The sequence below is a fragment of the Erpetoichthys calabaricus genome, chromosome 7 (assembly GCF_900747795.2).
Source record: "Erpetoichthys calabaricus chromosome 7, fErpCal1.3, whole genome shotgun sequence".
NCBI classification, from domain to species: domain Eukaryota; kingdom Metazoa; phylum Chordata; class Cladistia; order Polypteriformes; family Polypteridae; genus Erpetoichthys; species Erpetoichthys calabaricus.
Window position 1 is genome coordinate 193,533,193 of NC_041400.2, and position 13,331 is coordinate 193,546,523.

General features: G+C 43.2%; 1 protein-coding gene across 1 annotated transcript in view; it reads left to right on the forward strand.

Annotated features, from left to right (window-relative positions):
* elp1 (elongator acetyltransferase complex subunit 1) overlaps positions 1-13,331 on the forward strand; it is a 181,734-nt gene that overhangs the window by 53,709 nt on the left and 114,694 nt on the right. Inside the window, exons 11-13 of the mRNA XM_051929899.1 lie at positions 9,892-10,110; positions 11,858-12,025; positions 12,753-12,837. Of these exons, the coding sequence (XP_051785859.1) occupies positions 9,892-10,110; positions 11,858-12,025; positions 12,753-12,837 (472 nt within the window). The remainder of the gene's footprint in view (positions 1-9,891; positions 10,111-11,857; positions 12,026-12,752; positions 12,838-13,331) is intronic.

Genomic DNA, 13,331 nt, shown 5'->3' on the forward strand with positions numbered 1-13,331 from the left:
TAATTTTTACTGAAGTTTTACAGTAAACGTGTAAGTTTAAAAAGTATCTGCATGTTAATTTCAAATCCAAACAGAACAAAATCGCAACATGAAACATAATTTACTTTCAAATGATTGTTTTCCTATTTTTTTAATATAGTTAATTACTCACTGTAATGTAAAGTTCTATTATGCATATGTAACAATTCCCATGAAAATAACAATCTGTTTAAATTGTATATCCACATCACCATACGCGAGTGGCTGAACCGCAAAGAGGCTAGTGTGTAACACAGGCCTGAGGGGTTGATGAGCGAAGCGAGCAGGGTGCAAAGCCCCCTAGTTATATTATTATAGAATAAGGAGTAATTTGTGACAGACGGGTATCACCAAGAGTGAAAGGGAAGGTCTACAAGGACGGTAGTGAGACCAGCTGTGTTATATGGGCTGGAGACACTGGCACAGGAGACAGAGCTGGAGGTGGCAGAGTTAAAGATGCTACGATTTGCATTGGGTGTGACAAGGATGGACAGGATTAGGAACGAGGACATAAGAGGGTCAGCTCAAGTTGGACGGTTGGGAGACAAAGTCAGAGAGGCGAGATTGTGTTGGTTTGGACATGTACACAGGAGAGATGCTGGGTATAATGAGAGAAGGGTGCTAAGGATACAGTAGAGCTGCCAGGGAAGAGGAGAAGAGGAAGGCCTAAGAGAAGGTTTATGGATGTTTTGAGAGAGGACATGCAGGTGATGGGTGTGACAGAACAAGATAATGAGGACAGGAAGAGATAGCAAAAGATGATCTGCTGTGGCAACCCCTAACGGGAGCAGCCAAAAGAAGAATAAAACGTATCATTCTTTCCCAATATATCCCATTTTTTAATTTTTCTTTATTTGTCAGACTTTTATTGAATGATTTTAAGTAAGCATTTAAAAGGATTCTACAAATATCAAATATAGCTGATACAGATGGGCATATTGCCCTGTAAATGATAGGTGGCTCCAGGGTTGTGTATTCCTTTCTTTTTCTTCTTCTTCATTCACTGTGACTATTAATGAGATCAATCCTGGAGCTTCACTGAATAAAACATAGAAGTTCAGACGTGCTGTCTGTCTCCGGAAAAGTGACAAAATGAAAAGCCAATGTCCCCTGTACACTGCAACCCTTTCAGATGTCATTGAGTAAAGAAAAGTAAGAGTGAAAAGAGATCAAGTATTGCTTATTCTACAAAGATCTTCTAAAATGGCTTAGAAACATCAGTTGGTACCCCTAAAAAAGATACTTTACAGACAAAGACATGCGAACAACTCGGTTTACGACCAAAATTTTTGTTTTGAATTACGACCAGCATCTTGCGTTACGACCTGAATGCGGTCATGTGTATCCGCTTGTGCGATTCTAAACAAACAGCCGAGAGCGTTTGTAAGCATCAGTCGGAGCCCAGATACATGTGTTTGTGGATGTAATTTCGGTCAGTGCAGTGATTTATATAATTTATTTCGATAATTGCTAAGGAAGAAAGAGAAGGTAACGAAGGTAAAGAAAGCGATCACAATCGAAACGAAGAAGGAAATTGTGCGGAAATATGAGAGTGGCATTCGTGTGACTGATCTCGCTGATATGTACAGCATGTCGAAATCCACCATCTCGACAATTTTACAAAGAAAAGATTTGTATAAGGAGGCTCCTTCCAAACAATAACCACCTTCCATTTCATTCTCCTCCTCCTCCCTTCCTGCAACCTAAAGATGTCAAATTAAATGGTGAGTACAGTATGAAATTGTTGTTTCTGGTAGGCTAGGCACTTTTTATAACTTTTTGGTTAGTACATTAGAAAAATTATTGGTGTTTTGGTAAATTATGCAGATTATACAACCCTTTTTTATTATGAAAAGGTTAAGTAAGTGTTGCTGTGGGAGGTTTGGAATGCATTATGGGTATTTCCATTATTTCTTATGGGAAAAATAGTCTTGACTTACAACCAACTTGAGTTACAACCAGCCCTCGCAAATGAATTGAGTTTGTAAGTCAAGGGTCCACTGCAATTGGATTGGAGTGATTTTTTTGAAACTAGCTGTTTTTTTGAATTCATCTCACACGTCTTCAATTGTGCAGTCAGTCATTCAGATGATTTAAATAGAGAAAAGGTGTAACTCTGCTGTTTGGTGTCTTTGTGTGTCCCATACTGAATACGGACCAGAGAAAGCAAACGAGAGAGTCATCTGGTGAGATCAGAAAGAAAATGATAGACCAGCAAGTGAAAGACAGAGGCTAGAAGACCACCATCTCCAAGCAGCTTGATGTTCCGGTGACAACAGTTGCAAATATTATGAAGAAGTTGAAGGTCCATGGGACTGTAGCCTACCTCCCTGGATGAGGCCACAAGAGGAAAAGTGACCCCAGAATGGACAGGAGGACAGTGAGAATGGGAGACAAAAAGCTAAGGACAACTTCCATAGCGATAAAATGCTGAACTGCAAGGCCCATCAGTGTCCGACTGCACCATCCATTGCTTTTTGAGTGACGGTGAGCTCAATAGAAGAAGGCCCAAGTGGACACCAAAGCCAGAGTGGAATTTGCTAAAACACATATTGACAAGCCACAATACTTCTGGGAGAATGTCCTTTGTACAGATGAGACGGAGCTGGAGCTTTTTGGCAAGTCACATGAGCTCTATGTCCACAGACAAAAAAAAAATGAAGCTTTCAAAGTAAGGAAAACCAGACCTACTGTGAAATATGGTGGTGGCTTGCATATGTTTTGGGGCTGCTTTGCTGTGCCTGCCATAGGGTGCCTTGTGTCGGTGCAGGGAGCAATGAAATCTCAAGACTATCAAGACATTCTGGCATGAAATGTCCTGCCCATTGTTGTCAGAAAGCTCCGTCTCAGTCACAGGTCATGGATCCTTCAACAGGATAAGGAGCCAAAAAAACACAAAGTGAAAAGCACCTAAGAATGGCGAAGAACAAAACATGGAACTATTCTGGAATGACCTTTTACGAGCCCTGATTTGCATCCCATCAAACATCAATGGAAAGAAGTGAAACATGCAGTCTGGAGAAGACCCCCTTCAAACCTGACACAGCTGGAGCAGTTTGCTCAGGACGAATAGGCCAAGCGACCTGTGGACTGGTGCAGAAGTGTCATGGAGAGCTCCAGGAATTGCTTGTGTGCAGGGATTGCAAACTCTAAAGGCTATGCAATTAAATTTTCTGTTAATGGTCCCATCATATTTGTCCATGCTATAAATATGTATGTCTGTCCTCTTTTCACGAGAGAACTACTTAACACTAGAATTACCAGAGCCTATGAGAAAACTCTGCAAGAACCGTCTTTCCTACATTTACGACGTGTGTACCTGTTGCAATGCGCACACTTGTCTCTATGCTGTGGTTTCTATTGCATTGAAAGGGCCCTTGACACTGACTCCGTGTACTTTCCCGGGGAAGCGGCTGTCTTGGAACAGAAGCTTGTCGATGTTGCATCCTCCTATTCTTTTTCCTTCGCCTTTTCTAGTAAGATGCAACGACGAAGTTCCTCTGCAATATGAGCCGTGAACACTCTTCTTTACACAGTGGCCCCCCCGTGCATGCCTTGCACAGTACAAGTGTGTTGATCCTGCTGCACTGAATAAGCTCACGCCTTCTGGTGCACAATGTCAACGCAGCACGGCGAAAAAAAAGAAAGAGACAAATATATGGGACATTGGGTATAAATTTATGGTACTTGTAAAAGTTAGCTTTTTTCAGTTTTATTCTCCCATGCTCTAACAACAGCCTCTCCTGAACTGACTCTAAGTAACAGCGCCTGTGTAAATTCACACCCGATCTGACACTGTTCGTTTTCTGTTTTCTGATTGGTACTACAGTAATCCCAGTAATATCGTGCTTTGACTTTCGCGGCTTCAGTCTATCGCGGATTTTATATGTAAGCATATCTAAATATATAACGTGGATTTTTCGCTGCTTCGTGGGTTTCTACGGACAATGGGTCTTTTTACTTCTGGTACATGCTTCCTCAGTTGGTTTGCCCAGTTGATTTCATACAAGGGACGCTATTGGCGGATGTCTGAGAAGCTACCCAATCAGAGCACGCAGTTAAGTTCCTGTGTGCTGATTGGCTCAGTGACGGAGCACCGAATTTGATTCCACTTTGCGTTAACTGGGAAGTCTCGTCTCGGTCATTCAGCATCAACGTGCTACTGCTTCAGGGGCCGTGCCCAAGTGCCAACGGAAGATGCTAACGATTGCCGAAAAGGTAAAAGTTTTGGATATGTTGAAGGAAGGGAACAGCTACACCACTGCAGGACGCCATTATGGCATCAATGAGTCCACGATTCTTTTTATTTAAAAAGGAGGAAAAGAATATAAGATCTACGGCCGCACTATCCTTTAACCAGGGCGCAAAACGAGTTGTAAGTAAATGTAATAAGGCGATAGTCCGGATGGAATCTGCTTTAGGGATTTGGATTGAAGACTGCCAGAAGAAGAACAACGGCGGTGCTACACAATCACCTGAAGAGGCTCCTTTAGAAGAGCTGTAACGCTCTCCTTTGTTGTGCAGTAAAATTAAACTCATCGTTATCGGACAAGTCATCGTGTCATTGTTGGTGAGTAACCATAATTAATTTTCTACATACAGTACTTAGTTTAGTGTCACTGTACACACATTTTACTGTACACCATTTTTCTTGCATTGTACGTATTTATTGCTGGTGGCTTGTCTGTCTTAATGGCTGTAACATATGTGATATCAGAGACGCTCGATATCTTTAAAACCAGTAACCCCGCAATTCTTGAAAGAATCGCAAATCCAAGAATGCCAATCACTTTCTGTTCCCTCCGATATTTGGATGGATGAAAAATCATGGAGGGTGGGTGCGTCCTGGGAAATTTTTCATTCAGTTAAATAAACATATTTGTACTGAAGCGGTTTCTTTCTGGAGCTGTGACTCATCTGGTTCTGGTGTTTCAGAAGCGCGTTGTAGGCGCCTTCGTTTATTGTTTTTATCCATGCAGTCTCGTTTTTGTTTTTCTATGGCTGTGTCGTCAGCTAGACGCCGTTTGCTGATGGCGGCGGATTCGCGTGCTGAAGTGACGATGGTGGCGGACCCAGGCTTGGAGGGGCACAGTACTAAACGAAGGTGGTATATGTGGTGGTGTGGGCGGTCATGTTCGGGCAGCGGTGGTAGTGTGTACAGCTTGCCTGTTGCCTCTGGCATGTGTGCATATATACTATACAACCTGGCGTGCACGCTTTACCTCAGGTTTAGGTTACAGGTCGTATCCATACGGGCTCGTTTTTGTATTTGTAATCGTTGAGCTCTTTCTTTTTGGAGCCGTGACTCCTTTGCCTCTGCTGTTTCAGAAGCGCGTTGTGGGCACCTTCGTTCATTGTTTTTATCCATACGGGCTTGTTTTTGTATTTCCGTTAGTTGAGCTTTCTTTTTGGAGCCGTGACTTCTTTGCTTCTGGTGTCTGTGAAGCGCGTTGTAGGAGCCTTCGTTTATTGTTCTTATCCATGCGGTCTCGTTTTTGTTTTTCTGTGGCTGTGTCGTGAGGTAGAATTCATTTACTGTTATTCTCGTACAGGTTGTGTTGTTTGGGTGCCACCTACCGACTCTGGGAAGCCGCTGGGTTTGACTCTGAGGCGCTCTAGCGCATGCGCCTCGGTGCGTCCCACGTCCGCCGTCCGTGCATATATTAAACTGTCGTTTAGTAATATAGATAATATTTAGGTTTTACTCTATATAAACAATGTGTTTACATACTGTACATAATTTCAACGACTCTTACCTAATATCTAAGAGAATACAAAGGGTTTATGCTGTATAACTGTGCGGGAAATGTTTATAATAGTGTGGAAGAGTTTATAAGGGCTTAAAATATATAAAAATAACCATATGAACATATGGTTTTTACTTCGCAGATTTTCACCTTTCGTGGGGGGTTCTGGAACGAAACCCCGGTCGATCGAGGAGGGATTACTGTATTCAGGCCATAAAATGATTTCTTCAAAATATCATATACTAGCCAACCCGCGGTGTAGCATACGCCGCATAATTATGTATTGATGGGTGAACACTTCCTGAACGACACAGTTGTCCAAATGGGGTGGGTTTGTGGATACCACTGTGAGCGAATGAAAAGATGGACCTCTGGAGAGAGCAACATATAATTGTCCGTGACTGAAAGCGGGATCGTCTGTGACGAAGAAGGCCACGCTGGTGAAAGTTACTTCGTCGGTAGGGATAAGTTTCAGTACTTGTTCATTAAGGTGTAGCGAGTCTTCGTTGTTGACACTAAATATAGCTTGCGTACTGAGTTGTTCCGGAGTCACAGTTGAGAAACACTTTTTTAATGTCTTAAGCACAGGGAATAAAATGAACATGTGAAACATCCGTAATGTAATAAGCCACCAAGAAAAGTAACATTGCAATAATGCACGCTACGATCTGATCGCTGTAAACAGAAGTGAAAACAAAATCGAACCCGGTGCATTCTTTAACTGCCTTGTAGCACAGTGGTAGTGTTGCTGCTCTGCAGTAAGGAGACTGTGGAAGATTTTGGGTTCGCTTCCCGGTTTCTCCCTGTGTGGATAGCGCTTTGAATACTGAAAACACCGGTATATCAATGTAATGCAGTATTCTTATTCTTATGCGTCCAGCGCTCGCTCTATTGCGCGCGTGCCTGTATGTGTGTGTGTGTGTCGCTCACTCGCTGCACGTATTCCTGCAGGCATACCAGTAAGTGAATGAAAAGATGGAACTCTGGAGAGAGCATCATACAACTGTCCGTGACTGAAAACTGGTTTTGGCAGATACATGCACATCTTTTTGAAAATTTGGCCCTGTGCCTTATTAATTGTCATCGCAAAGGCAAATCTAACAGGAATTTGTTTTCGTGTTAAAGTAAAAGGCAAATTATCTGCGACAAACTGTTTTACACGCTGCATACCAACCCGTGGCGTAGTATACGCCGCATAATCACACCACTTTTTTAATGTTTTTTAAGCAGAGGGAAAAAATGAACATTTGCAAAATCCGTAACGCTGCTTTCAGTAAGTACAATGCACACACGTTTAATTTGTCGGCCACTTTTTGCCAGCCATCTTTTCTGGTTTGGGCTGCTTTTGCAGTGTTACCGCTTGTGCATATTAAATCTTCAAATCCTTTGAGTAACTAATTAACTAACTAACACCCACCCACCCAGTTTGTGAGAGAAAAGTGCGCCCGTTCTTTCATCATTTTGTTGCAGCCTATCAAAGACTTGCTGATCATGTTTTCTAGACTCAATATACATTGGCTTTTCACTCAGCGCGGAGGCGCGCATTCATCTCGGATTATTACATCCTGCTAGACTAATCTGCTACACGGCTGCGTTTGAAAAACCGACTTATCCCGGATGAGTTTCACTGGCATTAATGATTAGGAATCTGGTTGGAACAAAACCCTGCATCCACAGGGGTTCACCAGGACCGAGTTTGGGAAACACTGCTGAACACAGACGAAACCGACTCAGGTGAGGAGTTGGGGCGGGCAAAGTAGTTGCAGCTATTGATTATTCAGTGTTGTTTGCCTGGGTGTCTGATCTGCTTGACGGGATCAGAAATAAAAGGAAAACAATGTGAAGTCAATGTCACAGGTGATCCTGTGGTATAGCGGGTCCACAGCTCCCCTTCAAAAGGCCATTTTTAAATAAATAATCATCGCACTCACAGCGTAGCGAGGGGCGTGGAAGTGTGGCTGAAACGGTTTCCAGGTAGACTCGTGCTTCGGGCATTTCTCCCCTGTGCAGTGTGTGAGTGAGTGAGGAGAGAGAGAGAAAGCCGGTACGTTAGAGTGAGCGAGAGTAGGCTCGAAGGCAATGTGTTCCTGTGGTATAGCGGGTCCATAGCTCCCCTTCAAAAGGCCATTTTTAATCAGGCGACTGACAGTAGTGGAGTCAGGCACAGAGAAGGTCAGCTGTGGAGAGAGAGCGTTTTCGACTGTTGCAGGGCCTGCATCGGTGAAGCAGGTGAGACGCTAATGAAAAAGAGGCACAGGGCTTATTGGTTTGTAAAGACTGCTTCCTTCATTGTGTTTTAACCTCAGTATTAAAGGATTGCGCGTCTCTCTCTCTCTCACGCTGCCTGTGTGTGAACCAAGGTTCCACTGAGGTTGACTAATGAAAAGTCACCGTGGCTCAGAGCTGCAAGTGGACTGTGGCACAGACAAACAGAAATGACGGCATGTTTTCCGAGGTGTCGCGTCCGAGTTGGTGGGCGTGGCTCTGCGAGTTTTTGTCGTATCCAATGGTCTAAGAGTTGGTGGGCGTGGCTCCTTCCTGCGTGCGCCATTGGCGTCTTACTTGTCGGCGGTTTAGTGAATCCACGCCACTTCCGGCGTGCTTTCTATGGGTGGCTACTTGTCGGAGGCTTAGTGAATCATATATATAGACACCTACGTCTGTGTTTTTTGTTTTTTTGACATCATACACCATAAGGTGCGTACTAATTCTGCGTGAGCAGGAACACTCAATAAAACTGAATAAAAAAAAAAAATCAAGTGACGGTGAGATACGAAGAAGGCAGATTCACCAGCGTTTGTGTGTCAGCTTTTATCCCTCCAGATCAGAGAATGTCCAGTTCCATTGTCTCAAAACCCCACTCACATCTACAGTTATTCCCAGTTTCAAATAAAAACTAACAGCATCAGATCCCTAGGGCGGTAGTATGTATCGTGATCATGAGTGAGAGAATAAAAGTGGAAAAAAAACGGTAACTTTTATAAGTACAGTACTTTAAATGTACACGGTCTGTTACAGACGCAAACCAAGTGTATGTGTGTACTGTATAATAAACAATAAGAGCAGCTCAGTACTGAAAATGGCAAATACAGGAGACAGATTACAAGTCAGCAAATCTTAGCGTTACGCCACGGAACCTTTTGTGAAAGAGTTTATTTGATCTTTGGACTTCAGGCTTCACACATTCTATAGTTTATGCCTACATTTTGTAACATTTATTACTAAAATATGAAAACGTTTCTGTTTTAACAATGTGTGTACACAGATTACTGTAGAAATGGAACACACATGAAATGCGCGTGTTCCAAATAACAATCTATTATTTCCACTCTAAAACTCCAGCACTTCACTCCCAGATAATCAATCAAGGCATGAACTGGGAGAACTTAGTGAACGTTCTGTGGCAGTGGTAGGGGGGATCTGAATAGCAGGCTGCTTGCTGCTTGTCTTAATCGGCACATTTACAGGACAAAAGACGCTGACGGAGAGGTGAGAACGGATTTAAGGTGGGCCGGATCTACGAGTTTTCTCGTAGGCTCTGGTAATTTTAGTGTTAACGGATTTAGGTCAGGATTTTTTCTATAAGTTGCTTGAACATTCCGGTTGATTTTGTGTCCTCTCTCATAGCGGTAAGGATCATAGTTTGCTTGCGGTACCGATTTATTTGCTAGGGGAGGGGGGCGAGGCGAGGCCCTCCTCACTCAAACGCCAACCTCAGGGTGTTCCTTACCTCCACTTAGCTAGTGAACAAGAGAAGTACTTAACGGATTTAGATTGTTTTTCTTGACCATTCCGACTGATTTTACAACTTCTCCCATTGCACTAAGAACCATAGTTCACTTGCAGGAGCGATGTACTCACACTTATCCGAGATGGAGGCTGTTGGCCGAGGGGAGGGGGAAGTGTGACGTCAGGAGTGGAGAGCGGGGCAGGGCCTTCCTCGCTGTCCTGTGTCACTACTACGTGGGGAGAGCCGCAGGGGATGGCTAGTTTGCAATAAACAATAACGAGTACCAATTACTTTTGACGGTTATTTCAGAGATAATTGTGGGTCATCATTTTTCATAGGGGAGTACCAACACATTTTTCCACATCTGTAACTATTCCTATTTTTTTTTTCTTTCAGTTCAGCTGTGGGTTGTGGGGAACTACCATTGGTACATGAAGCAAAGTCTTCATTTTGGAAACGATCCAGAGACGAAAGTGGTTTCCTTGATGTGGGATCCTGAAACATCAGATCGGCTACACATTCTTTGCAGTGACTGGCAGTACTTGTGTTACGACTGGCATTGGAGTATTGAACGTAGTGGCGGAGAAGATGCCAGTGTGGCTGTTATTGATGGAGGTGAGCATTTGCATCTTGTTGACATCTTGGTGTTGTCTGTGCTACCCTGTTACAAAAGGAATTATTCTTTTGGTTGTATTTTTAGAAATGTAATTTGCTGCCTTATTTGTCGGAATGTAGAGATGATGCCAATGGCCATTATTTTGCTAAGTTTTCTTTATCTGTAATGTTGACATATTGAAAAATTATACCAACACGGTCGTCATCATTAACTGTGTTATATGAATGAAATGAAAAGTCAAGTCAAGTCAAGTTGGGGAGCATGCACTGGTACAGTGCGTTGTCGCACCCACTACACAACAAAACAACTCGGGAACCCGGTTTGCAACCTCCCAGGCAGACACGCAGCCCTCCGAAAATGACCCTCTATCTGCTGCAGCCAGGTGACACAAGAAAATGAAAATCTTAGATCTTTGAAAAGCGGCACGTCTCTTGATAAAGTGAGCATTAAGACTGCTAAGAATGAATTGAGCATTCTCTCAATAAAGCAGAATCTAGCTGAAACTGATGGAAGAGTTAATACTGCTATTGCAATTGTAAGTAATCCAGAGGGGATTTAAAGTACATGTATACAGGAGGGATGTGCGTAGGTTATGTGCTAACACTAAGCCATTTTATATAAAGGAATTGTTTGGTTCTGGAATCAATGCCATGTGGGTTCCAAAGGTCCAACAGTAGTTTTAGCACATGTTTTAGGATATGTGAATATAAGCAGTTGTCATACGAATGAGACATAGACATCATTAAGGTTTGGGGCAGACACCAGTATATTGTTTTCCTGGCTGCAAAAGTTGATTTGAAGTCGCACGATGTGCATAGAACACACTCCAGAACAGAACTGACTTGCAATGAGACAAGATGGCCGTTTGAGCAGAAAGACTGGGAAATTATGTCATCGGGGCCAGAACTGGAAGTGACACCATCGTCGGTGCCGGAACCAAGCAGGATTTCCCATGAAAGGTCTGCAAGAGACTGAGAGAGAGACAGTTAGCACACTCCGCCGCCCCCTGCTCTGGCGTAGAGTTAAAATTATTTAGGACATTTAGTTGTTTCACATACACACTGTGAGACTTCCCCGGACATCATCAGACTGAGGCCACATCTTTATAAAACACACATTTATTTTATGCACAAATAACACAGTCCCGCACAACACACAGTGCTCCCAGCACCAATCACCTCTATTTCAGGCTTCTTTTCACAGTCCGTGGCCGCCTTTCCTCTCCTTATGGGAGCTTCATCCTGCTCCCGCTCCCAACTCTAGCTCTTCGATTGTAGGAAGGCGGCCCCTTTTATTCCTGCCCGGATGTGCTCCAGGTGTCCGATGACGTCCTTCCGGCAGCACTTCCTGGTGTGACGGAAGTGCTGCCCTTTGCCCCGGAAGCACTCCAGGCGTCCCTGGAAGGGTCTTCCTCTATTTTCCCGGGTGTGGCGGAAGTAATTGTTTCCCTGGTTCCCTGAGGCTTAAGGCGCCCCCTGGCGATGGCCACAGGTCCCAATGGGTTGGAATCTCCTTGTTTCTTTCCCGTGGTCCTCTCCTAACCCTGGGTGGTTGCCCCTTCATGACCCAGAAGATATAAAGGCCACCTTCCGGTCCTTCCAGGCGTCCCGGCCATCTGTGACAGCACGTGTGTGACACAGTATTTAGATCAATAGTGAACATGATTGGTCTTGTTTTAAAAATTCTACAGTGGAAATGTCACAATTTTTAGACAATATTGTGGATAATTTTGTGTTTTATTTTTAGATAAGGTCCTTGTCAGTGTGTTTCAACGGTGTGTGGTACCTCCTCCGATGTGCACTTACCAGCTTCACTTACCTTGTGCTGTAAACCAGCTGACCTTCCTCAGAGATCCTGACGGACTGACCTGTCTCGCTGTACTGACTGCAGACAGCCACATCTACGTCTACCAGGGTAAACCGTATTTTTACTTAATGTGTACCCTTCTATTAGTATTCAAAATTTACTGTTTTAGTGAGGCTTTTGTTAAAAAAAATAAATAAATAAATAAAATAACAATAAAAATAATTATTTACATATATACTGTATAGCGTTTTTTTCCCACTGCTCAAAGCACTTTTCATAGTGAATGGGGATCCACTTTAGCCACCACTAATGTGTCACATCCATCTGGATGATGCAACGGCAACCATTTTTGTGCCAGTGCGCTTACCACACATTAGCTGTTAGGTGGTGAAGCAGTGAGAGATAGTTAGCCAATCGGAGACAGAGGATGATTAAGGGGCCAGAATGACTTGGCCATGCAGGGTAATTTAGCCTGGACATTGGGATACACTCTACTCTTGATGAAGGATATCCAGGGATCTTTATAGTTTTACATCTCATCCGAAGGGCAGTGCCATTTTTAAAGTACAGTGTTCCCGTTACTGCACTGGTGAATTGGGATCCACATTCAGACCACGGGGTAAGCGCCCCCTGCTGGTCTCACCAACTTTTCCTAGGTGGTCTCCCATCCAAGTACTGGCCGGGCTAAAAAGTGTTTAGCTTCAGGTGGATGACTTTTTCTGAAGTGCATGTGGTATGGTAATAATTAGTTGGTTTCTTTAATAATGCTCTCCCATTTTGTTTGTTTGTTTTTTAAATACATATCTGTATATATATATAATATTTTTTTTTTTAGATAATGATGAAATAAAAGACAAAGCTGCTACTCCAAATGGCTGCAGGAAGAGCATACCAACTCCACAGCTGAAGAAAGTATACAGGTTATTTTAGATTTTTTAATTACTTTATCCATCTATCCATTATACAACCTGCTATATCCTAACTACAGGGTCACAGGGGTCTACTAAGGCCAATCCCAGCCAACACAGGGCACAAGGCAGGAAACAATCCCCGGGCAGGGCACCAGCCCACCGCAGGGCACACACACACACACACACCAAGCACACACTAGTCTCGTCTCGTGGGACTTGAAAGTGTCTCTCTGAAAAAGTCACGTCTCATCCCAAGATTTTTTTATTATATTATAATAAAAAAGTTTGGGAACCCCTCTCAGCCTGCATAATAATTGACTCTTAACCAGAAAGATAACAGTGGTCTGTCTTTCATTTCCTAGGAACATCTGAGTACTGCGGTGTTTTCCGAACAAAGATTTTTTAGTGACACAGTATTTAGTTGAATGAAATTAAATCAAATGTGAAAAACTGGCTGTGCACAAATGTGGGTCATTTTGCTGATTTGAATGCCTGTCACTGCT